Source organism: Ipomoea triloba, chromosome 4 (assembly GCF_003576645.1).
Source record: "Ipomoea triloba cultivar NCNSP0323 chromosome 4, ASM357664v1".
NCBI lineage: Eukaryota > Viridiplantae > Streptophyta > Magnoliopsida > Solanales > Convolvulaceae > Ipomoea > Ipomoea triloba.
In genome coordinates this window covers 16,277,711-16,304,740 of record NC_044919.1, presented here as the reverse complement: position 1 = coordinate 16,304,740, position 27,030 = coordinate 16,277,711, and the positions used below count along the sequence as shown (strand labels likewise).

General features: G+C 31.9%; 1 protein-coding gene across 1 annotated transcript; it reads right to left on the bottom strand.

The window, feature by feature from the left end:
• Positions 1–13,196: 13,196 nt before the first annotated feature.
• On the bottom strand, positions 13,197–23,380 carry LOC116015319 (endoglucanase 8-like). The gene is made up of 7 exons (XM_031255359.1): positions 23,141–23,380; positions 22,213–22,620; positions 21,034–21,129; positions 20,023–20,184; positions 16,309–16,420; positions 14,967–15,130; positions 13,197–13,728 (listed from the first exon to the last, which is right to left on the bottom strand). Exons 1-7 carry the CDS (start codon positions 23,378–23,380, stop codon positions 13,405–13,407), a joined length of 1,506 nt encoding a protein of 501 aa, XP_031111219.1. The 3' UTR covers positions 13,197–13,404.
• Positions 23,381–27,030: the final 3,650 nt, after the last annotated feature.

Sequence of the window (27,030 nt, the reverse complement as noted above, 5' to 3'; positions counted from 1 at the left end):
GGGTCGAGGTGAATTGACCTCCCCGTCCACGTGTGGCTCGAGGGTGCGAGGGCGGCGGGTGCTCGGACCCTCCCCACGCCGTGACGGGCCGCGTGGGAGAGCCACGAGGCTCCCTTGATGTCCATCCAAGATCTGCGTCAACACGGTAGTGGCTTGCCGGAGCGCGGCCATCCCCTCCTGGAAGCCCGGGGCTGGAGGTGGAAGGGGACGGGGTCGGCCCAGTCTGTCAGTTATTGTTGATTACGTCCCGGAGGTCGCCGGTCGACCTCACGGGCAGGGTTTGACGACTCGCCGTCCCGTTGGGATTGTTAGCACGGGAGGGAGCATGATCGCCACGCGAGCCGTGGGAATTGTTGGAGTGGGATCCAGATCTTGCCATAGCTAGTGGAAAAAGGAATAACACGCTCGAGCTTGTATGTCGAACTCTCAATGAAAGCACCAATGATGGATTTAATTAACCCGGGTAGCCCGAATCAATAAACCCGATAGAATTTATAGGGGGTATGACAAGTATAGGATCAAAGTATACCTCGGAGGTAATTATATATGCATTGAATAATAGATAATGCTATTACAAGACAATGATTGTGCAATAACAAGACAAGAATGTTGTTAGGACAAAAGTAGATGAAGATGTCTCAATAGGACAATGTTGCATGTTTTTATACTAATTCTAGGCCCAACCGCTCGGAGAGAAACCCTCTAACGGCCTTGGACCGCGTCTTGCGCCTGGAAGACCGCGTCAAGCTGGGACCCGAGGCCGTGGCCGAGCATAGAGCTCGGCCAAGACGACCTCCAGGGTCGGCCCATGAGGTCGGCCAGGCGATCTCGAGGGGTCGACTTGGGCCCAAGAAGGCCCAACCGGGTGGACCCGTCCTCGAGTGGCTAGGGTCGGCCCCGTACTCCTACTCCGGGTTGATCTGCGGTAGACTCGAGTAGTATTTATTCATCAAGTAGCAAGATCAAAATCTCAAAGTTCAATCATAGATGAGGAGAGCTTACCTCAAGTTCAATCCCAACATCGATACATTGCATCAGCCTCCAAATTATTTAGATAATGAACATGGTTAGAGCGAAAATCAACACGGAGTGAGCTTCCATCTAAAGGGGGTAGTGTAGATTGAAGTTTCTTCACAGTGGTTGGAAGAATCTGACATTTTATAAGCAATGGTTAGCAGAAGAATCTAAGATTCTAATTACAAGAAACAAAAAAAACAAAAAAAAAGTGCCTATAATACATACAAAACAAAATTAAACACCTTAATCAAAAAACAAATCCAATATACAACTTTTGTTCAAGATTTAAAAATCTCACACCTTCAATTTTGACACACAAACAAAAAAAATATTTCAACTAAAAACACAATAAAATATCAATATGAGCCAAGCACCTTGTGTTCAGATGGCATGTAGTGACTATTTAAGAGAACTTTGATCCTACCTTTCAATATGTTGCAAAAATGGCGCCTATGCGCTAGGCGGTCGGGGACTGCGTCGAAGAAGGCCGGAATCGGCCTCTTCCGCAGCGGTCTTGGCGGTGCCTAAACCGCCTAGCCGCCGCCCCATCTCATCCCCCGTTTTTTTTCCTCGCCAGAAAGAGGAAACCTCCATGGTCGCCGGACGGAACTACAGACGACAAAGAAGAAGATGGATGGCGAAAAAGGTCTCTGTACTGCATGCGACGAGATTTCATATCTGAGTTGTGAGCTTGCATGCCGGACTGGCTGTCGACGTAGTGTGCACTCTGTAGTGTAGTTTGTATTCTTAGGCTTTAACAAACAATTAATAGTTTGTCTTGGAAATTGAAAATCGCTAGAAGGATTGGAGGCTCATTTCAATGGAGTGTTGCTGTTTCTACCACCTTACGTGCAAATAATCTTGAAATTCACAAAAGATTACAAATTTCAATAACTTTATAGTGGTGTAAATAGCCATATTCACACCCTTATTACTATTGACACCACCATGGTCAAATGTATTAATTACACAAAAATAGGTGTTGGAATTAGTGTTTTAAAAAAAAAGGTATTAAAATGGAATGAATATTATTTAAACTAAATTAAATTAAATAACAATTTAAAATTTTAAAAAATAAAAATATATATTAAAAAAAGGAATAAGGTTCAAATTGGCCACTGAACGTAACCTAAAAGCGCAATTAGGCCACTGAACGAAAAAAAAGTGCAATTAGGCCACTGAACACTCCAAATGCATGCAATTTCACCGGATAGCAGGTTACCTTCCATTTCATCAGGTTTCTTGCTTACATGGATGGTGATGTGGCATTTTAAAATAATTTTTTAATAATAAATATAAAAATTAAAAAATAATAATTTTTGAATATTATTTTTAATATTTTTTAATATTAAATTTTTAGTATTTTAATATTTTAAATTAATTTTTGTTTTTAAAGTTTATTATTTAATAAATATTAAAATTAAAAATTAAAAAATATTAATTTTTCAATATTTTTTAATATTAATTTTTAAATATTTTTAATATTAATCTTTTTAAATATTTTTAATTAATTTTTAATTTTTAATTTTAAAGTTTATTATTAAAAAATATTTTAAAATGTCAACTCACCATCCATGTAAGCACGCAACTGATGAAATGGAAGGTAACCTGCTATCAGGTGAAATTGCATGCATTTGAAATATTTAGTGGCCTAATTGCACATTTTTTTCGTTCAGTGGCTTAATTGCACTTTTAAGTTACGTTTAGTGGTAAATTTGAACCTTATTCCTAAAAAAGGAAAAAAAAAAATACAAACAAACAGAGCAAGCCCTCGCCGGCCAGGGGTTGCTCTGTGTTTGTTTTGTTTTGATTTTTTTTATAAATATTTTTATTTTTCAATTTTTAAATAGTAATTTAATTTAATAAAAATAATATTTCTAATTCAATAATTTTTTATTTTTTTTGAAAATCCTAATTACAATACCTAATATTTTGTGTAATTAAAGTATCCTTTTCTTACAATTTGGTGCTGTACAAACAGATAAATCAAAACCTCTTTGAATCATAGGATTCAACTACTATTGCAGCAAGCAAGAATTAAATCAATGGTTTCTTAAATTTCAAAGACAATCATGGTAAAACGAATACAAATAAACACCGAGTATAAATCAACAAGAACGCTTCTAGATCAGAACTCTTACTATTGTAGATAAGTATGACTCCAATTTTTGTAGATTTTGGTTAATAAAGTTGATAGCATCTTAAACCTCACTATCTATCCACAAGGAACCATCCTGATTTACTTCTGGAAATTTCTCAAACATTTAGAGGACTTGAATAGCTTTCCGGTCTCTACAGAAGAGTATTTCTGCAACAGAGTTATCAAAATAAAAACAGTAGGTGTAATCGGCAAATAAAAATATAACTTTGTAATAATTATATTAAATTTGAACAATTAAATTCAAGAAAAAACTCCTCATCTGACGTGTTACATGAAAATTTCCAATAGAAGCCTCTAATTTCAGAAACAGATCATTGATATGATCTTCACCAATAATAATGACACTGACTTCTCACTTTTGAGGGTCATTGACTAAATCATATCCACCACCATGTAGATCTATTGCATTCAACAGAAGTCAGTGATTCATATGCTAACAATATTTGCAGGTATACAAGTTTAAGTCATCAAAATTCATGGATGGATGGTACCAAGATGTCTCTTTTCAGCTTTTATTTATATATTTATTTTCGGGTACATTTGATGGGAATGGAGATTGGACCTGCAAACTCCTACATACCTAAAGTCTTAGGCTTAATTAGTGAATTATATTAGTCAAAATTCAACAGATGGAGAAATATAACATAGCAATAATAAATGGCAACCACATCCCCGTGGGATGAGAAGCTGAAGTTATACTGTATGATTAAGAGACATTAATTTTTTTGAGTTCTACTGACTCGGTTACAGTGTGGTATCTGTTCATAGCTACTTTCTCAACCTACTGAAGCACAAAGAGTCAACAGATGCCTCCACTGAGGCTCGAACCCACTCCCTTCCACATGAGAGTGTACACCGGATGCCGCTTGACCACAAGGTTTTTGGCAAGAGACATTAATTATAAGTGTATACTAAAATTATTATTATTATTATTATTATTATTATTATTATATATATATATTAAATATTAGTATTTATGAATATATAATTAATCAATTATAAGACTATTAAATATTACATGAATTTCAATTTTGGGAAATGGCTGTAATCTCCTAGCCTATATATCAATTGTTTATATTATCAATTGCTTTTATTATCAACTGTTTTTACCATAAATATCAATTAGTGTATATATAAATTAGTATATATTAAATTGCAATATTTTAAAATAGGTAAAATATTATTGAGTAGTGCAACTGGATGTGCGTGTGTAATATTTATATTTACATAATAATGCGATTAAACTGTGAATTTGGAAAGTATATTAACGTACGTGAATTACGTTATTACCGTGAGAATTACAATATAATTTATGTCCATGGGGAGAATTAGGTATAATTTGTGAAATTGAAAAAAATATTACCAATTAATAGATATTAATTAGTTTTCACATAACATTTCCTTACCAATTAAGCTTTATTAATTATTTTACCAATAAATTATTATAGTTGAAGAGGATAATTTTACTTTTATAGATAGAATAGATAGATAGATTAATAACTAATAATAAGAGAATAGAATTAATATTAATAGAATAGAATTAATAGAATATATAGATTAATTAATTTATTACTATATTCTAAATTTATTAAATATTAAATATTAAATATATTTCATCAAAATTGATTTTCATTCCTTATCCTATTTTATTTATTGATATTTTTAGCAGACACCATCTAAAAATGAATATATTCTATATTTATTGTTCATATATCAATTGCTTGGTCGTGATCCCATCCTACTATTAGTGTATATTGAAATTATATATATATATATATATATATATATATATATATATATATATATATATATATATTAAATATTAGTATTTATGAATATATTAAAAAGAATCTATCCCTATGCAAAATTACCATTTCAAAAAATAGGAAAAATATAGTCCATTATGTGTTGTTTCAAAAAACTAGTCTATTATGTGGAAACCTCTATACTATGTGCAATTAATGGACACAGTACGTATATGAATGGTAATTTTTACATATTACCATTACGTATATGAATCCTTAAAATATTATAATTATTGCACATAATAATTTATTAAAATTGGATGTGCGTGTGTTAATAACGTATTATTGGTGTTATTAACGTGAATTTGCAAAGAATAATAATAAATGATTATTTCCTTATTGGTATGTAGACTTATTGGAAACAATATTACCAATTATTAGATATTATTTAATTTTCATATAACATTTTTTTACTAATTAAGCTTTATTAAGTACTTTACCAATAAATTATGTAATTGATATTAACAAAAGTTCGAGCCGGAAAATTTGTAGGGAGGATTTTACTTTTATATATACTAGTATTTTCTCCCATGCTTTGCATGGAATGAATTTTGTTATAATATTTTAAGAATATTTGGATCGATATATAATTATATAAATTATAATATTGAATATTATATAATGCAATGGTAAATTAGCAACTGCAAAAAAAACTCATCAGACCGCTAGTTACTAAATAAACAACACATACCTTGTTCATCTTTGAGTTGCTTTAACTTGTGAAGCTTACTTTAATTTTCTCTAAAGTATCAAGATGGCGAACCCCTGGAAGGAACCAATACAAATAAAAGACACCTGATAATGAAGAGGAGAGCTGACAGCCTCCCTTGACTTTGCATAGAGCCTTAAAACCTGTAAAAAAGTATACTTATCAAACCAATTGGGTACTATACTCTAACAGTAGCAGCCAGTGCCAAGTTACCGTTAAGCACAACATGATGATTATGTAGATGCTTACCTTACTTAAGACCTGTAGCACTTACTTTCTCAGCTAGTTGGTGCACGGCCACATTATTGGGAGCATAGACCAAAACCTGATAGGAAAAGTTAGAAAAATGATATAGAAAATGGACACAGAAAGAAATAATTAATATGAAGGCAACTCCATGAGATACGCAAATGAAATTAATTTTACCTAGCCCTGTTTGGCCATATGATACACAATGGCTTCCAGTGCCAGGCCCCAGGGTGGCCTTAAATCAGACTAATGGGCTTTTGAAGCACACTTTTTACAGCAAAAACCTACCAGACACAACATGAACTAATGAATATACAACCCTTCTCTAAATTTCAGTCCTGGTTCATAATTTGTACCCCACTCAAAAGGTCTCAAGGGAGGCAAGAAATGAGAATTTAATTGGATAAAGGCACCAACTGAAATTTGAATGTGTAATTCCTTCTGCCCAAAGCCTAGCTGTCACACAACATACATCAGCACAACATTCCTAGTGTATAATTGTTGCTTAAGTATAAATAATCAGGAAGCACTAAATAAAGAATAATATAATTAAGACTCTAGTATCCACTTCAACATATGAGAAATTCACCTGAAAGATAAAATTATTAGGTACTTCAATACATAAGCTTCAACAAAAAAAGAACAGAGAAGTTAAGTAATAGAGAATAATGGAAGATGATAAATTTGTTCATTTATGACTTGCACACGTTACTTGCCTCATAACTTGCTAGACCATCTTTTTTAATTGCGGGCAATGTTTATTACCGCATATGAACTGTCCTGAAATCAAGGGAACTTAATGACTATCTTTGAGTCAATCATAAAGAACTCTGCAATTATTAAGATCACTCACATCAAAACCGTTGTAATTCAGCACAAACATAAAAACAGGGATAAAGGATTCATGATGTACTGCAAAATTTAGGCACCACCAACACTGAAAAATCATATGTTAAGTCATTAAGGCATGTCAAGCTCAAGCTACTTGTCCACAAATTATTTGATAACTAAGATAAAAAAAAAATATTAAATAAAAATATAATGAAATTTACCTTTCCCAGATATTACTTCCTTTTCAGTCCTCCATCCTAAAAAATGGAAAAGCAATGCATTTAATGACATCCAACTTCATAGGAACAGAATTGGATTATGCTAGAGAAACTAAAGTGCTAAGGTAACTAAAAGGTGAATGTGTCCATTAAACAAACTAATATTGTGCTAAAAATTTAAAGTTCCAATTTCCTTGAAATGGATATATACCTTGCCACTCTTGTAGTGTGTCATATCAGCTATGCAATATCTTTGAAGGGTTAAAGAACTCATGCAGTAACCAAAAGATGCAGATAAACACAAGAACAAATCTATCTGACAATTTTTTTCACAACAATGACTAACCTAACATAGCACACAATTAATTTAAATTAAATTAAACAGGAAAAATTTCTAAAATATATTGAAAATTGGCTGTTCAAAATATATTAATTTCAATTAAAATATATTTTTTGCTCTAAGCTTTTTGGGTATTCAATTCGAAACCCATATATCAAAATTCAAAATATATTAAAAATAAATAAAATATAATTGAAAACTTAAATAAAATATAAAACATTATTAATAATATATTTGTACAGAATTTACCCAAAAAAAAATATATATTTGTACGTAGCTTTCGCTTGCGACGACGGTGACCGGAGATTTCAGCAGCGACCGATGGCGACTGTGCGAAGAGCGGAGACTGAGGATGATCGGCGACGGAGGATATATCGATCTCATACAAATTAAAGGAAGATGAGACGAAGAACATACAATATATGCAATGATCAAGAATTGAAGTGTGAAATAAAATAATTATATTACGAATGAAGCTGCGAATTGAAGACAAGAGATATCGGAGGGTTTGTGCGAGCGATCAAGAATTGAATTGAAGTTGAGGAAATTAGTGAAGTCGTGCCGTATTCATCCTCTGCATGGGCTTCTTCAATTCAATTCAATTCTTCAACAGAAGAAAAAGAAGAATTGAAGCCCATGCAGAAGATGAATACAGAAGAATTCCACTGTTTCCATCTTCTGCTCTGCTACGGGAAACTTTTCATTTCCAACCCTGCATGCCACCACCAACGTAACGTACCTTCTTTAAATATAATCCATCCCGCCCACGTATCATTACTTGTTATACCCTACACCCTTATCCCAAATTTTGTATTTTTAACGGTTACAATACAAATTGTATTTCTAAAATTAGTGAATTTTTTAATATAATACACAAATTATAAATTTAAAAAAATAAATTGTAACCATTTAACATATAAATTGTATAGTTCAACCCGGGTCAATAAAATAATTTGCCACATACCATATTTTACTTTCCTTAGATAGCTTGTACATTACATTATATTATATTGTTGCGCTATATACTAAAATGTGAATAATACAAATTATATTGCTAGCCTAATACAAAATGGGAGGTTATGGATTCGAGTCTCAGTAGAGTAGAGACGATATTGACTCGTTGGGGTCAGTGGCGGATCTAGAAAATTTTGTCAGTGGGGGCGAAAGATAAATTAACTAGATTTTTTTTTTTAAACAATGAAACTTAAAGATCGAGTCATAAATATTATTAACTAGAGATGAAAAGCCAAAATACATCAAGATAAAAAATGTTTAAAAGAAAATATAAAACATATAGTAATTAATTAGATAAAATAGTTTGAATGGAAAACACATTATAAATCACTCATCTTACTATTAATATTAGGAAAAAAAAAGTCACAATATTACAAATAAAAAATCCAATTAGAATTCTCACTATTAATATTAAAAAAATGCCAAAAAAAAATTCACTCATCTCACTATTAATATTAAGAAATGAAAAAAAGCCACATTATAATTCTCACTATTGGAATTAAGAAATGAAAAAAAAATCACAATATTACAAATAAAAGATTTAATTAGAATTCTAAATTGGTAGTAAAATTTTGAGGGCTGAATTCAATGATGCAGGGTTCAAACAATAGACCATTCTATAATATAAGAAAGACTTACCCCTTTAATTTGTGTAAATAATGGTATATGTAATATATATACTATATATATACGGGGTAGGGCAGTGGGGGCCAACTGCCCCATTGTGGCTCCGCTAATAGTTGGGGTTCAGTAGGTTGACAAAGTATATGAGAAAGTAATATGGACACAACTGCAGTACCAGCCATGACCATTATATGCAGTATCTGTTCATAACTACTTTCTCAACCTATTGAAGCACAAGAGTCAGTATTACCTCCACTGAGGATTTGATGCCACTGGACCACAAGGTCCTTGGCTTATTATTATTATTATTATTATTATTATTATTATTATTATTTATTTATAATTGACAAATTACTTCACTAATTGTTAGAGTTGTTGCATATAAAGAATGTAAATTTTGAAGAGTTCTGCATATAAAGAATTCAAAGGAACATACACGAAAGTTGTTGTATATAAATAATGCAAATTTTGAATAATTGTTGCATATAACGATTTAAATGAACATATGCAAAGGGAAGTCAAAGAATAATACACGCTATAATTTAGAAGGAAATGTCAGACATCAATTTTAGGTTAAAAAATAAATGAGGGGTAGTTGTCTCAAGATTATCTTTTTTTCTTCCTAAAATCCTATGGGGGCCATGGGATTCTAATTCCATGAAAATGAGGCTCCAACCAAACGAAGGAATTTAGTTATTTTTTTTAGTTGGGAATTAAGTAGGAATGGAATTGTAATTTCTTCCAACCAAACACCTTGTTAAGGTGTGACTTTCTATGTTCATAGTCAAACTAGCAACGAGTAATATTTAATCACTCATTATTAAATAACTCGTAAGTCATGAGTGACACCTAGCAGTATGTCATGACTACCTAGTTGACAATGAAATATATTTACATATATTATAATGAACATTTCCGTTACAAATATCATGCATCATTCCTTCGACACAACACTTGTTCTAAACCAAGTAAAGGTCATGATCAAACTTGGTCAAACCCATAAACTTGGTCAATATTATTAACCTGAACTCTAACATCATTACACTGTGGCCAGAGATTCTCATTGTTTAATTATTGAATACACTAGAACATCGTTGTTACCTCAAGGCGGTGGATCCTCTACTGAACGCACACATGTCTCCGTACAATACTGAACTAGGCCACCAAGTACACTTATAGTCCCATAAGGAACAAAAAACGCATACTGGCAAAAACTAGTCCACCATATGTACGAGACAACCATGTCGTCTCAAGTCAAAGGATTATTGCATACTTGTAACATACAACATACCGATGACACATAAGTAAGCCCCATGTAGTACGTTGTAGTCAGTCATTGTTCAATGACTTGTTCTCTAACAATCATCTACATGTCCACTCTCTGTATCTCATACAAAATGGCATGAGACTCACCATAAGAAGGACAATGTGCTAGTCTTATCGAAATTCTAATACTCAATTAGAATTCCTACGACACTAGAAACATTTTTACAATACTTCATTTATTAATTCTTCATCACTCATATTCTTAACTCCTTAAAAATGAAAAATTAAGAAGATTGTACAGAATAATATCAAATATTAATTAAGCCAAAATAAAATAAATAAAATATTTATTTATTATATTTATGTAATTAGAAATCAATGCCCATAACAATAAATGTTGACTCGTAGGGCATACATGTCTAACAAAAGTATGTCTCAAGTTTAACATTTTTCACAAGTTTCGACTACTTGTTACTACGTCTCTTTCTACTCAACAGCAATGTTGCAAAAATCGCGTTTAGGTGCCGATTAATCGGTTCTTAGGCGCTAGACGACGCCCGGCTGCATCGAGGAAGGCCGAAATTGGCCTCCTTCACGGCCTGCTTGCCGGCCAAACCGTCTTAGCCATTTTTTTTTTTTTTTGAGAGAAACCGAAATTCATGAGAAAGTCAAAAGCATTCCCCATTTCCCCCCACGCCAAATGTAGTCCACTGAGTAGTAGCAACTCAACCACGCCCATGATCGCCACCCCACGTGACTACGCCAACACGCCCCTCAGCTGATCGTCTCTTTTAAAACATAAGCGGTAAGTCTGTAGGTGAGACTTGATAGAAAGTAGAGTTGTAGACATAAGAATGGTGTTAATGTGTTATGCGCAAGGTGGATAGAGATCAGAGATGTGAGGGTGGGATTCTAAAAAAAAAAAAAAAAAAAAGAAGAGAGATGTATGGTAGATGGGGAGTCTGAGAGATGACAAAGCTCTTTGCTCTTGGGAAATAGAATCACGTGGATAGCTGAAGGGTCCGGGAGTAGGGCCGTTAGCAAACAGAGCTTTCGACAAACTACTCATGTTTGAGCTCGGTAAGCGTTCGTTTAGGTTCGTTTATTAAGGTAAACGAACATTAACAAACAAAATTTAGAGCTCGGTTAATAAACGAACAGAGTTTGAACAATGGTAAGCTCGTTTGCTAAGTGTTCGCGAACAAGCTCATTTGTGTTCGTTTAATAGTGTTCGTGAACAAGCTCGTTTGCGTTCGTTTAGTAGTGTTAACGAACAATCTCGTTAAGTGTTCGTTTAATAATGTTCGCGAACATGTTTATAAACAAATTGTATTAGTTTTGTAGTTGTGTTGTTTGTTTAATTTGATTATTGTTCGTGAACGTAGATTATTTCTTGTTCACGAACAAATTGTGTTAATGAACATGTGCAGGTGTTTGATTAAGTGTTCACGAACGTGTTCATGAACGTAAATGAATATGTTCGCGAACGTGTTCGTTAACGTTCGCGAGCACGTTCGTGAACATGTTCGTTAACGTTAACGAACACGTTCGTGAACGTGTTCGCGAACGCTAACGAACACTAACGAACGCTTAACAAACGAACACGAACAGGATTTTCAAAAACCTTAACAAACGAACACGAACACGAACACTTCAAAATCTTTAACAAACGAACACGAACAGTCTTCGTTCATTTATGTTCAGTTCGTTAACAGCTCTATCTGGGAGATGCATATGATTGATTATGTGAAGGCTTTTTAATTAAAAAATTAATCGGACGCCTAGCATCTTTTTTAACATTTCTCAACAGTAGACTATAGTTGGTTTGCCAAGGACCTTGTAGTCCAGTGGCATCAAACCCTTCCCTTTATACTTGTTCTTCAATAGGTTGAGAAAGTAGTTATGAACAGGTACTGCATTTTAATAGAATTAGTAACATTCAAAAAAAAATAGTTGGTTTATCATTAAGACTTTTTGACTCAATGGTCCACAGTATAATTTGCCATCTGATAATATGTATATCCAAAAAATTTTAAAATCGTTGAATGATAGTTCTAAACACATAATATCTAGATCCATAACAAATTTAAAATATCTAATATCAAAATTGGCTTACAAAACAATAACCAAGCTAAAACCATCAATGAGTATTAGGGGTTGTTGATATGATATACTCTATATATTTCATTTGTCCCACTTTACCTGTTATGTTTACTATTTATTGGTTAAAACGACTCTTTTTTCTTTAGTATTTTCTTATTGTTTTTAAATGTTAATTTTATGTGTTTGATAGTACTTTTAATATAGTTTTAAATATATAAATTTTATATACTAATACTAAACTTAATACTATGAAAAACTGAATTGAAAATAATTTCAGTCAAACCTCATTAACTGATTTTATTTTTTTTTGAAAACCACCTCATTAACTAAATTAAACATATAAAATGGGACGAATGTTGTAATATTTTATCTGATCGGAGATAAATTTGTGATGATTTTTTTTTTTGTGATAACAATATTTTTTCAACAATTTCAAAAGAAAAAACAAAAAAAAAAAGAGAAAAAAAGTCCTACTACATACTTTAAGAAGAAAAAACTCTCATATTTTTTTGTAATAGTTGAACTCTTGCAGTTGTTATACAATGGACCATGATCATTGAATGAAACTGTAGTAGAATTAAAATGATTTTAGTGTTACTATAATGAAATTAGTGTGTGTGGAAAATGGAACTAAAATCCAGAGTCATACAATAACATATATTGTAAAATGACCTGAAGTGCAATTAAAATAATACTTCAACATTACTATAATTAAACTAGTATGTGTGGCCAAGACTTTGTGGTGTAGTGGCACCCGATTACACTCCCATATGTAAAGGGGTGGGTTCGAGCCTCGATAGAAGCAAGATTGATTCTTAAGAAAAAAAAAACTAGTGTGTGTGAGAAATGAAACCAAAAATAGAGCTCAAGCAATAATACTTTAGTATTGCTATAATGAAACAATAATAATATTGTCAAATTAAAATGATACATACTTCATGGTCCATGCTGCTACATAGACTGTGGTTCACAGTAAAATTTGCTCAACTCTTGAGCAACAATATAGAGAGAGGGTGGCCTTTGCACACCGCTACATTGGGTCTTTGCACTCCACAAGTGAAAGAAATCTAAGGGTGAGACGAAAAGTAAGCTAGTAGGCCCACCAATGGTGCATTTGTGTATGTAGTGGGCTCGGACTCGTCAAAGAAAGTCCTTGAGTCTGGGAAATGGTCAGTGATATTGGGCCCACCGACCACTGCTCCTATAAGAAGATTGGGATTTGGGTTTGGACTTAAGTAATAACGAGACCCCGCATAGCACCCAATTCGGGCCGGGTGGGCATCCACCGATGGTAATGAGCTAGCCCGGTGATGAATCCTTTGCGGGTAACGTTCACCGTATCCTACCATGTATGACATGCCAAGTGGATTGTCTCCGAGAATGTAATCCACCTATAAATAAATGACAACATAAGATCATGGTTAGTGCCCTAATAATATTTATCTATTCGTTAACAAAAATTGACACGTTTACTGAATTTAACAATATTATTACTCCACATATCGAAATTATTATTTGAAATAAAATATTTTTACATTCAATAATTCTATATTTAATACGTTCATATATAATGGGGCAGAATCAGAAATATAAAACTTAATATTTTTATTTAATATTCTCTAAATTTATGTATATTTTCCATGCATACAACTTTTTTTATTAACGAGAAAGTATGTAATTGTCACCTAAATGTGCACTTTGGATAAAATTCGTCTTGTGACTCTAGTCGGCAAATGATCACAATGAGATAAATCAGTCTAGGTTCTCCATTGTTAACTAGCTCAAATCGAGAAGGTCACTCGCATTAAAATTAGAACATTGTGGTTACTAAATCAATAATCTGACCAACTTGATTGGGGTTATCCCGCTTGCAACTAGTCCGGAATGATGGATAGAGGTGGTATATATTTATGTATACTTTTTGTCTCTTAATTTTTAAATTAAATTGATTAAATTAAATTTAAAATATCCAAAATTTTAGATTTTAGTATTTTTACCATAAGTAATAAGTAATGCTAATATGTATACTTTTTATCCTTATTTCTGTTTATGATGATGTAATACTACCTAATTAGTTACTTTAGTGTTTAATTAAAATTATATTTAGTCGGTCGGTTCAGGATACTCAATGATTATAAACCACATGAAAATATGATCTTCTTTTACTATAATGTATGTACCAAATAGTGAAATAATTTTTATAAGAGCATCCTAAATAGCAAAATTTTTTTGGAATTTTTTGTTAGTATTTTTGCCCACATGGAAAAGAGAGGGTGTATGAAAGAGAAGAAAAAAGGAAAAACAATCTATGCTGGTGCGCATTTCGTGCACTAGCTACACCTGCTTGGCAGGCCATTTTAGTTTTTATTTTGTTATTTTCTTCTTTTTTGTGACCTTGTTGCATTTTTCTTACATGACATCTGAAAATTTGGGAAAAATTTTTTTTGATCATGTTTAGTAACATAATTAGCTTATTAGGTTTTTGTAAAAGTTATTTTGCATGTAATCAACACAGCTAACAGTTAATTTATTAAATACTTTTTACAATCTCCTAATGCTATTAATTCATTAAACTCACTAATTCAATCAGCGAACAATTATTTAGAAAAAGTTCTTTTATAGGTGTTACCTGATGTTTGGCCAGACGTTTTAGCATAGCAGGGCTGACAGATGTGGCGCCACATCGCACGGCACGATGGGCGTGGCTTAGATAATTGGAGTATGCCAGTAGCAAGAAAGATAATGATGTTACATGTTGCATGTTACAGCTTCCTGGCTTGAACATCAATCCACCTTTTGTCAACAACAAAATTATTTAATTAGGAATTCAAATCATCACTTTACATTATATACAATATTTTTTAGTACTACTGATGACCCTATTATAATGTAATATATATCTATACATATTATTTTAATCTATTGAAGCACAAAGCTAGGGTTCATACCCATATTGAAATTTAAACCTGTGACCTCCTATTTGAAAGAGCTATAAAGGTATCATTGAGCTACAAGCAACTTGACATCACTTTACATTATCTTACATAAGCAATTTATATTCTAATTAACTATTTATTATGCCAACACTGCTCTGAGTAACTAGAAGATAACAGTGTTTGTTTATGCTGATGAAAAATGCTGTTCTAATTTATAAATGATTTTGTTAATTTTATAACATGGTAAAACTTCTAATTTATACATGATTTGTTCTAATATAACATTTGTCTGTCTTATTAGGACTTATCTTGATTGAACTATATCAAAAATATTAGAAGATTTACAATATACAACAAATTTTACTTCAATATTATTTTTATAACAATAAATTTAATATTATTTTCATGTTTGATATTGTTATAATAAATTCGAATGGTATTCCTTCTCTCCTAAATTATTAAGTTATTTGTATTTGACATCATTTTTAAGAAAATAAATAAAATGTGTTTTCAAAATAAATAAATATATAAATAAAATGTCGCTTTCTGCTTTTTAATTTTGTTCATCTAATTTGAAAAGATAACATCACATTCGGTTCACTTGAGGGAATAAGAATGTTATTCTATAGGAAATGAAATATGGAAGGAATAGAACAATAAAATAGGCCTATTCCCAAGAATGTCATTTCATTTTAGGACAAAACATACTGTAAAATGGTAAATTGAAAATGAATCAAGTTGTATTGGTATTCATCTTTCCTTTGTTTATTTATTTCTTTTTCCTAAATTCCACTTCATATATTCATTTGTAAACAAAAAAAAAAAATTGAGACCCTATCGCATTGCATGAGACTAATTTTAAAAGTGAAATACATTTTTACGAGTTAATGAGTATTATTCCGTATAGTATTACTAAAAATGTATTAGTGAAAATTTAATACATTTAAGTGAAAATAGAATACTTGTTAATCATATTATATTTTTATTAAAAGATATTACTCATATCACACAAGGCAGGGTTTAAAAATTAAATACCTGGAGAGTACTGAACTTGAGAATTAGAGATTCCGGGCAAGATAGAACAAATGAAGCTGTCAGCCATGATATTAAAGGATTGCAGATCATTTCCTTTCCCCATCACCACTTCCTGTCTCGTATAAAATAATTTTAGAAAAGAATGACAGAATTAAAAAGGTTGCATTGTAACTTATATGCACAATATCACCTTATTATACCTCAGCTCCATAAACAAATTATATTGTAAAATTTAAATGACTACCTTTTTACACTTTCAACCCATATCTACTATACTAATAAGAGCCAAAGAGAGTTAGACCTAAAATGGGTAGAAAAAATGACGGTAATCAAATGGATGGTTCAGATGAATTATTTAATCAAATAGATGGTTAAGATAATTCATATTAATATTATTAATAGAGATTACCTAATTTAACCTTACTTTTATGATTATCCGTTAAGTTTTCCGTTAAATATTCTCTTCTCCGTTAATATTCCGTTAACTTTTAACTTACCCATTAATTTCTATAAGAAAGGTCTTAGGTTCGAACCTCATCTCAATCAAATTTGACATAATTAAGTTTCTCACTTTATTTTACTCTTATTAAATTAAATAAATTAGTAGCTACAACAAAAAATGATACATATGTATTTCTTTAATTTAGAATTATGTGTCTATAATACCTTTATTTGAAAAAATTATTCATTATCAAAAAAATTAAATTAAATAAGAAAAATAATTTCATTAGTTATATTGTCTTTATTTTCTCTCTCATGTAAAGATTCTTTACATTCAAATTTTATCAATTGATATTCATTACATTGTCCATTATCTTATTTTTACAATATCTTGTAATTAAATATCAAAGTTATAGTACAAAATAATGTTATATATTTATTTACCAAGTATTTTAATAATACTATGAAATTTTTTTAAAAATAATTTGAAACTAATTATATTAACTACTTGGGAATTGGTTGACAAAGAGAGTACTCAAATAATAACCCAACAAATTGAAGCGGAATCACTCTATTTTACTCTTATTGAATTAAATAAATTAGTAGTTAACCAAAAAATGATACATATGTATTTCTTTAATACCATGAAGAAAAAAAGAATAGTTTGAAACCAATCATATTAACTACTTGGGGGATTCGTTGACAATGAAAGTACTCAAATAACCCATTATCCAGCAAATTGAAGCGAGAAAATACCTTTTAATATCTTTGGAATACATAATATTTTAAAATTTCAAATTTTTATTAATTTATTTAATCTTTTTTCTTAAACTAGGGATTTCTTTATCCACAACAACTCATTCAACAATAATGGTTGAACCAAACGAACCCCCAAGCAGAACAACTAAAGGAAAGTCCATAGCTCCTATATCATAATCTCATTGCATAACGTTATCATCTATGCTACCAACAATAACCGAATTGCAAATAACACACTACCAACAAAAAGGAAGAGAACAAATAGTAAAGATGAAGACAATGACAATGTTACTCAAAAGAAAATTAAGAACACTTAGAAAAATTCAAATTAAAAGTAGTATTTATTTAACTATCATTTTTAGACCAAATATTTAGACTATCGATTTTACAAGGTTGCAAACATTTATTTTAGTAATAATTATAATGAATTTTCTATATTATCTTAGATTCATATACTTTGAGTTATATATTTAAATAAAAAAAATTCGACATTCAATTACCCATGTATAAACTTCTCATATATAATCTTGCATTGATATACTTTCAAATATTTATTTAAATATAAACATTGGGCATTAACCCATTCGCGCAATGCGCGTATAAAACTAGTATTAATATACAATCATATATTTATTCCATTGTCACACGCAAATAATCGAATTGACTTTCAAACAAATATAAATGTATATGTGTAATGGAGATATTGGAAATGCACCCTGAATGGAGGCATGTGGTCTGGACAATAGTTATTGCATGGACCATGCATGGTCGAAAAGCAACCTCGTTTTGCATAATTTCTTTTTTCATACGACCCATTGTAACATATATTTTTATAACTCATAATGTACATTATTCCAAAGCATATTATACATTATTTTAACTCATAAAGTACATTATTTTATCCCAAATGTTTCATTTTTCTAACACATAATATACATTATTCTAAAGCATATTGTATATTATTTTAACTCATAAAGTACATTATCTTAGCCTAGAAGATTCATTATTCTAACACATAATGTACATTATTTTATCTCAATAGTTTCATTATTCTAACACATAATGTACATTATTCTAACATATAAAGTACATTATTCTAACTCATAATCTACATTATTTTAACTCATAAATATTAACAACGTCGTTTTAGACTGTGGTCCACATAGTTGTGTGATCCTGTGACCGGGTCTGAGAGCTCAGAGCTAGGTGCACAAAAAGAAGGCCCAACAGCTCAAGACAAAGGACTTGGATGAGACTACTCGAGCCGAGTAGCGGGACCCAGAATCAAGGACTGGAGGCCCGAGTCCTGGGTCTGGACTAGGCCTCTGCAGCCGGTCCCAAGTGATCGCCGTTCTTCAGAGCCCATCTCCAGGGCTAGAGCGGTTGAATTTGGTCGAATCCTACAGCTCACTGTGCGGTCTTTGACTCAGTCTTGCGACTCACCATGGAATTAGGTAAATTAGTTGGAATCTCCTTATATAAATTGGTATTGTTTAATTATTACAAGAGTTAATACCACAAATGGTCCTCTGACTATTGGGGTAGTACTCCTTTTAGTCCTCGACTTTCAATTCGACCATAAATGGTCCTCTGACTTTCATTTTTGACCACAAATAGTCCTTCATTAAAATTTCTGTTAAATAGGTGTTAAATGTAGGGGTATTATCGTCAAATTGATATATATATATATATAATGGTCATAAAATAAAAATGTTTAGAATTTTTCACCAACAAGCATAATTGAAACAATTAACAAATATAAATACTCCTAAATAAAAAGACAATACACCTTATTCTTGTAATTATGCGTACAAAATGAAGATTTAATATTATAGCTATCTGTTTTGGATTAACCAACAGATTAAAATGGAAGAAATTTTTTTCAAAAACCTTGCTTACATCATTTTCATGGTTGTTCATACATGGCCGATTAATAGTTTTCACTTTATCGATCAAACATTTTGTTTGGGACATAACTGAAGGCCGTCACCGTTGAATTAATATAATTAATCAAGTACAAATTGCGAACATTAATCATGATTTTTTATTTAATTTGTTCATTTATGTAATTTGTCACGTCCATTTTGTTTTTATATTTATTTATTAACTTAATGTTTATTAATGTTTGAAATTAATTATGTTGTCATATAATTCTAAAAAAGAAGTAATCATAATAATATTAATTAAGTTGACTATATTACCCCTAGATTTAACACCTATTTAACAGAAATTTTAACAGAGGACTATTTGTGGTCAAATATGAAAGTCAGAGTACCATTTGTGGTCGAATTGAAAGTCAAGGACTAAAAGGAGTAGTAGCCCAATAGTCAGAGGACCATTTGTGGTATTAACTCTTATTACAACATCATGTATGTTTAATGAGTTTATTATTACGGTTTTCAAAAAAAAAAAGAGTTTATTATTACATTAATTAATCAACTCGAGAAGATTAAAACTTTTCACACTATGGGTAAATAAATATAGGTATATATAAAATTTTGGAATGAGACTAACCTTGGATAAGAGAATATTAATTCCGGCGTGTTTATTATCCCATCCAAATTCATTGACGGTTTCTGCGGCTCTCAAGATCACCTCATTCGTCACTATGTATTCCCTGTATTCCCGCCTTCTTGACGCCTTGTGTAGCCATGCAGCCCCCCACAGCAATTCGTCCTAATTTTCAATTTTTTTTTTTTTAACTTCACAACTCAAAACTAAACACGTACACACATACCCGCACTTGGGAGTACATTTAGGGTGTGTTTGATTCGCTCATGAGAATCGGAGTCGGAATAAGAATCAAAAACTTAATAATAGTAATGGGTTTTGGTTAAAGTATTTTGCACATATTTGATAGTAAAGTCAAATTGAAATGATTATCAATATTTATGTTTGGTTATGTAATAGGAATAAAAGTTTTAAAAATACAAAAAAAAAATAATAAGGTAATTGATCATAATATAATGACATTCAAAGCACCAATATAAACAAAAAAAAAATCAATACAAAAATCTAAAAGCACTAATCCAAACTTAAAAATCAAATTACCAATAAGATGGAATGATACTCATTTTTAATTAAGGAATGAGATTTTTAATTGAAGGGGTAATCAAATCACATAATTGTATTTTAAAAAAATTGTCAACTAAACAGTTACTATGATTTTGATTCTCATTCCTGGTGTTTAAACACATGAATCAAACACACCCTTAGTATTTTCCCATATTAATGTTGATGATGTTGAAAGCTAATATATAACAAAAATCACATTCCAATATTCCATTGAGAAGTATTTGTATTTGATATGAACTTTAATTAAAAAATAAGTCAAATAATATTTTATTCTAGCCCAATTTATACTGATACCCATCTAAAAAATTTAAAAGAAATCATAATAATTTGTTACATAATAGTGCAATAGAAGACATTATTAAAGTAGGCTTAAAAGAAAAAGAGATTGTATTATTAAAGCGATATAACAAGCAAAGTTGAACATATTATCAGGCGATTTTGTGATTTTACCTGATAGCCATTGAAATCGCAGTAGAAATGGCAAATTGCACTATTTAAGGCACCATTAGTGTACGCACCACGATACTTGTTAGCAAACGCAAAAACCTACAAACAAAGCATATATCATTTTCGTTCAATGATAAAATATATATTTTATTACGTGAATTTTTTCCAACAAAAAAAAAACAAAAAACTGAATTGATATTATGCAAATTTCTTCTTCTTCATTTTTTTTTTTAAACTTTTGTGTGTAGATACAAAAACAAAAGCATTAAAAGAATTTCAAAACATTCAATACTCCATCATAGTAATAATTCAAATAAGGGTAAAGCTAATAAAGTAATAGACTAATAGTGTGGAGATGACACCATTAAATGAGCAATTATCAATTGTCTTTAATCTACAAACAATGTGATTAAAATACTATATTGCTCATGTTAATGGCATCTTCTACTCAGCCAACAAATAAAGTCATTCGCTTTTGACTGTATAGCAACATAACAAAAGCGTAGCATAATTCCCCCATAATTTCAAATTGAATCGGCCATTCAAAATATTCACTAAAATATTCTAAATTTAGTGACACCTTATATTTCTATTTGTGAAAAGGAAGGCTAAAATCGTCACAATCTTAGAAAGTTACGAGTATGTCTTGTAACTTTGAATAGTGAAAAATCAAAATAAGTAATTATAAATAATTGGGGACAAAAAAAAAACATTTTTTTCCTTTTAGAGGTAACATTTTATTTTGAAGCTACAAATTAAACTGTTTGGTAGATAAGAATATAATTTTGGAAATTAAAAGTAAAAGACTAAAATCATCATCATCAAGGGTAATTTTGTAATTTCATCTCTTTTTTTTTCTATGTAATTAATAGGAGTAGCCCTATGAATTTTAATTTCACAAATAAAAGAAATTGTAATTCTATGAAATTGCAATTCCCTACGACCAAACAATTTAATTATGCTCCACAAAAAATTAGGCTTTAATTAAATTAGAATTTCAGCCTACCAAATAGGGTGTTAAGGTGGTTGGCATTCAATTCATTAGCGGTCAAGAAATTCGTTACATGCGAACTTAATGCGAAAACCAGTTTCCATAAAATGGGCCCAGAAATGGTTCTTTCCCATGACAAAAACAGCAGACGAGTAATGATTTAAAAAACAGCCAGATAAGTACAAACTTACTTTAACGGCACGGTCCAGTAGAAGCCTAGAGTAAGCAGGGTCACGTGACCGGAACACGATTGACGCGGCGGCCAGAGCCGCCGCTGTCTCTCCGGCGACGTCGGAGCCCGGGTTGTTCCGGTCAACCTTGTACACCGTCCTCGGAGTGTCCATGTCCTCTGGCCTCTCCCAGCACTTGTGGTCCGAAGATGCGTCACCCACTTGGACATATATAACGCCGTCCCTAGCGGTGGCCTTCAGCAGGTAGTCCGTCGCCCACTTCACCGCAGCCACCGCGTGCGGCAGCTCGCCGCCCATGCTCCGCCCGAAGTCTATAATGCTCCACGACAACAATGTGGTGGTGAAAGCCATTGGAAACCCGAATTTTATGTTGTCCCCGGCATCATAGTACCCTCCCGTCAAGTCCACCTAATCAATGTACTCATCAGTAAGTATTAATTATATATATATATATTCCTCTTATTAAGAGCATGGTTTTTTTTAGTATTGACTCTGTTACAATGTAGTATATGTTCATAGTTACTTTCTCAACCTACTGAAGCACAAAGAATCAATAATTGTTTCTACCGAGGCTCGAACCCACTCCCATCGTCGATGTAAAAGTGTAAACCGGACACCGAGTGCCACTAGACCACAAGGTCATTAACAACGGCACGGTTTTTGTTCTTGCTGGGATTGAAATTCGTGACCGGATACCATTTTTAGGATCAAGTTGCTTATCACTGAACCAAAAGCTATAGCTAGTAATGGAAGTATAATTTTAGCTCTTTACATTAAGAATTGTATGTTATATTGTTGACCTGTTCAATTATGGACAATCTAAACTAGTTTAGATATTTTGTGAGCTAAGGTTACAGAGCTAGATTTACTAGTGCACACTCTCGATTTCCTGGTGACCCGAAAAAAGTAAAAACTAAGAAGTACTTACTCCGGCGGAGGATCCGTCGTGCAATGCGGAGTCTTTGCGCCACCGGAGGCGTTGATCCGGTGGGAGTCTTCCGGAGCGTTGGCCTTCGAAAAAGAGGATGCTCTTGCGGAGTGCGTCGCGGTAGTTGTGGCCTCCGGCGGAGAACTGGGGTAAAGAATTGAGGGAGAGGATGAACATGAGGAAGGTAGCGACGGAAAATGGACGGAACCTAGCCGGAAAATTGCAGGGTTTTCGCGCCATTTTCGGTTGCTGAGGTTACAAGAAAGAGATGAGGGAACGGCCGTTTTATAGAGGGGAGACATTTTAGCTGGGCATTGGATACTTGGGATAGAGGCCGCGTGGCGAGATACAATTGGGCAACCGTTCAGAAGTTATTTGACTGTTTTCGGACTCCTATGACTGGTTCGGTTAGACCGGCTAAAATTTTGCCATTACGCATCAATATACTGCATAATTGACTCGCAGGGCCAAGAGAATTTATTTTTTAGAGAGTAATTTAGTATTTTTTTTTTTTTTTTTTTTAGTAATAATGACTCGTAGTATTTGTCAATATATTTTTTAACCTATTAAAATACAAAGGCCATGTTTGGTAAATAATCAGCCTATCAGGCTTATTTGGCTACTATTAGTTGTTTGGTTAATAAATATTTTGTAACACCCAAGTACTAAAATTGAAAAGGCTACTCAAAACAGTCTTTTCAATTAGTTTTTTGAGAAAAGAAATTATAACAAACAGCTATCAGCTAACAGCTAATTTACCAACTTTTTACAATCAGCTAATGTTATCAACAAATCATACATTCTAACCTAATCAGCTAAAAGTCATTTACCAAACAGGACCAAAGAGTAAATGACTTTATTAGAGTTTGAACTTGTTACCATTTAGAAGAGCTACAGACGTGTCATTGAGCTATAAGTTAACCTGAGGATGTTGAGTGGAAGAGACTCATTCATCCATAATCAAATGTCAAAGGGCCGATAATTCAGCGAGTTGATTAGTCACTGTGTTTGTCGCTACAAACTTTAGACTACATTAAAAAGAAGAAGAAAAAAAAGAAGCTGAAAGCTACTTGGCATGGAGTAATTAGTAGTTGTTTAGCTTTCAACAAAAAGATAGTAGTTATTTTCTTCAAAAATAACAAATAAAATAAGACTAAAATTAAATTTAAGGAATCAAAATTTGCTCTCAAACATTCTAGAAATGTACATATCATATGTTACACAGCAATTATGTACGACCGTTCGATCTTAGGATCGTTACTGTTTGGAACGTGAAGGGACTGTGAGTCTGTGAGCGATATTTAATAGTAGTAGCGGTTTGGATTTAAGAAATCACCTCTATTTAGCAGTAGCGGTTTGGATCAAATTTATCTCGCTGTCATGTTTATCGATTTATTTCTTTTCAAAATTTATTAAAATTTTATTTACAAAATTAATAAAAATTATTAAAGATGAGCTTTCACATAAATTTCTATCTCTCTATATATATATATATATATATATATATATATATATATATATATATATATATTAGCCCACTAAATTTTGGACTAGCCAGTTTGAACAATCAAACTTATCTGGCTAAAATTTTTTCCCTAAACTTAAATTTTCTTTTCAATTTATCGAGCTAACTCATTAATTTTGGATTGAAATTGACATTTCTAATCACCATGGAGATGATGGAGAACACACAAAAGGTCTGAGAAGTGGTGAGGTAGTGGCCCTACCACAATAGTGTGACAAATTATGCTATGGACTCGGGTTTACATTGCAAGGTGGACTTGAGTCCATGTTCACAATTTTAGAATTCTATATTCACAATTTTAAAATTTTATATTCACAATTTTAGATTTCAATATACAAAATTACATTACTAAATATTCACAATTTTTGAACTCTATATTCACAATTTTGTTATATAGATCCAAAAATTGTGTTATACTGTTGAATATGAAGTTATGAAATTGTGAATATAGATCGAGTTATGTAATTGGGGATAAAAGTTTTAAAATTGTGAATATAAAGTTCTAAAATTGTGAACATGGACCTGAATCCACCTTGCAAGGTGGAGATGATCCATGGCATAACAACCCCAATAGTGTTTGTCTTGTAGTTTGACTGAATCAATTTAATTGTTGTCAAATTTTAAAAAAATTCCAATAAGATATTCAAAATCATACAGATAAATCAATTTTATTGGTAACTAGCAAGTTATTTGTTAAAAATAATAACATGACAAGTTTTTATTAACACTTTTTTTAATATTTTTTTAATTTTATGATGATGATGATGTAAAATACAATTATTTATAATATATTTGATGGTATAAGATATTATTAACAATATCAAGCACATTGCGCTCAGATAACACATTTGTGGCTCTCCTTAAGGAAATGTCACAGGATCAAACTTCGGTGATGGAGTATGGACTCTTTAGGCTGGAGCAGCTTAGTTAATAGTACTCAAAAAAATAAAGATATTACTCCGTATTGACAATAGTATAAGTATCATTGAAAAGCACATTAAATGTAACTTAGATATTAGTGGCAAAAACTTATGTGAGATCTTTCCACGGGTCGAATATTTGAGTAATGTAATTAAAGATTAAAACTGGATGATCTTACACAAATATTATCCTAAATATTAATGTATTAAAAAAAAAACCTCAAAAGAAAGAGTAGGCAATTTGTTTTCATTACAACATTTCCATATCGGGCATGCGCCGCATGCGGGCAGTACAGTTTAACTCTTCATAATCAGCGGCTAACATATTGCCTTTTGTTTCTATTTCTGTGAGAAAAAAACGCAACGATTTTCGGGATAGAAATCGGCCAGACTTCAGTTGCATATTGCCATATTGCGATAGTATCACTAAGTCATCGGTTATATTTGTGTAAGGCTGTCTCACAAATTTTTTATTTGTAAGACGGGTCAAATTAAGTCGAGTCAATATTAAATTGTAATATTTATATTAAAAATTTTAATATTAATCAAGAATAAAATATTTGTTACTAATAAAGGAAAGTATTACATTTTTCTTCAAAAGTATGATATTTTTTTTTCATATAAGTAATAAACACTTTATTCTTGATTAGTATTACATTTTTCAGTATAAGTATTATATTTTCATATTGACCCGATCTGTCTCACGGATCCTCTCACACAAGTTTTAATTTTGTCCTAACTTATTTATGCTCTCCCTTGTGTGCTCGTGAAAGGTTGGTGAGTGATAGAACTATCAACACTCTGCACATCCAAAATGAACAAAATAAATGCGCTCATTGGTTGTCCAATTCAAAGTTTCATGGCAAATTTTGTTTCAAACACCTCGTAGATTATATGATATTTTACAGTTGGTGCACGTCCATTCGAGGCAAACAGGAGAATGAAATTTCAAATTGTGACTAGGAGTGCAAGGCCATGTATAAGTTCTGCATCTGAGCATGTTCAGTAATTAGGTGGCAAAAAGTTTTAGGAGGGATGCTAGTGAGCTCTACAGCAAAGCATGAAAGGACATGCTAATAGGCATATAAATATCATACAATCATAGAAAGTTTCAGCAACCACATACTAAAGATATTGTGGGATTACTTGGGCACACAAGTAACAAGTGGGAGCTAGGCATCAACCAATTAATTAATTTTCGGTTTTCAAGCAACCATAATGATGGTGGTGAGGATGAGGAGGGAGAGAGTATTGGGTTTCTTCTGGGTTTGAATGAGTCAACAATGAAATAAGTCGTCAAATTATTTTTATTTAAATTCCAAGTCAGCATTATGGAAATGTTACTTGATGGAAACCTTGAGAAAATGCTAAACGAACATCATTTTAAAAGTAAATGTGACCAGATCTTATTTTAGAACAAGGATTAATTGAGCACTTGTGAATAG

Coding starts and splice junctions, on each gene's coding strand:
- LOC116015319 (XM_031255359.1), bottom strand. CDS start 23,380: ATGGCGCGAAAACCCTGCAATTTTCCGGCTAGGTTCCGTCCATTTTCC. Junction 15,131..16,308: donor TCAAGTTCAGTACTCTCCAG/GTATTTAATTTT, acceptor TGTTGACAAAAG/GTGGATTGATGTTCAAGCCA. Junction 13,729..14,966: donor AACGTCTGGCCAAACATCAG/GTAACACCTATA, acceptor ATTTATTTATAG/GTGGATTACATTCTCGGAGA.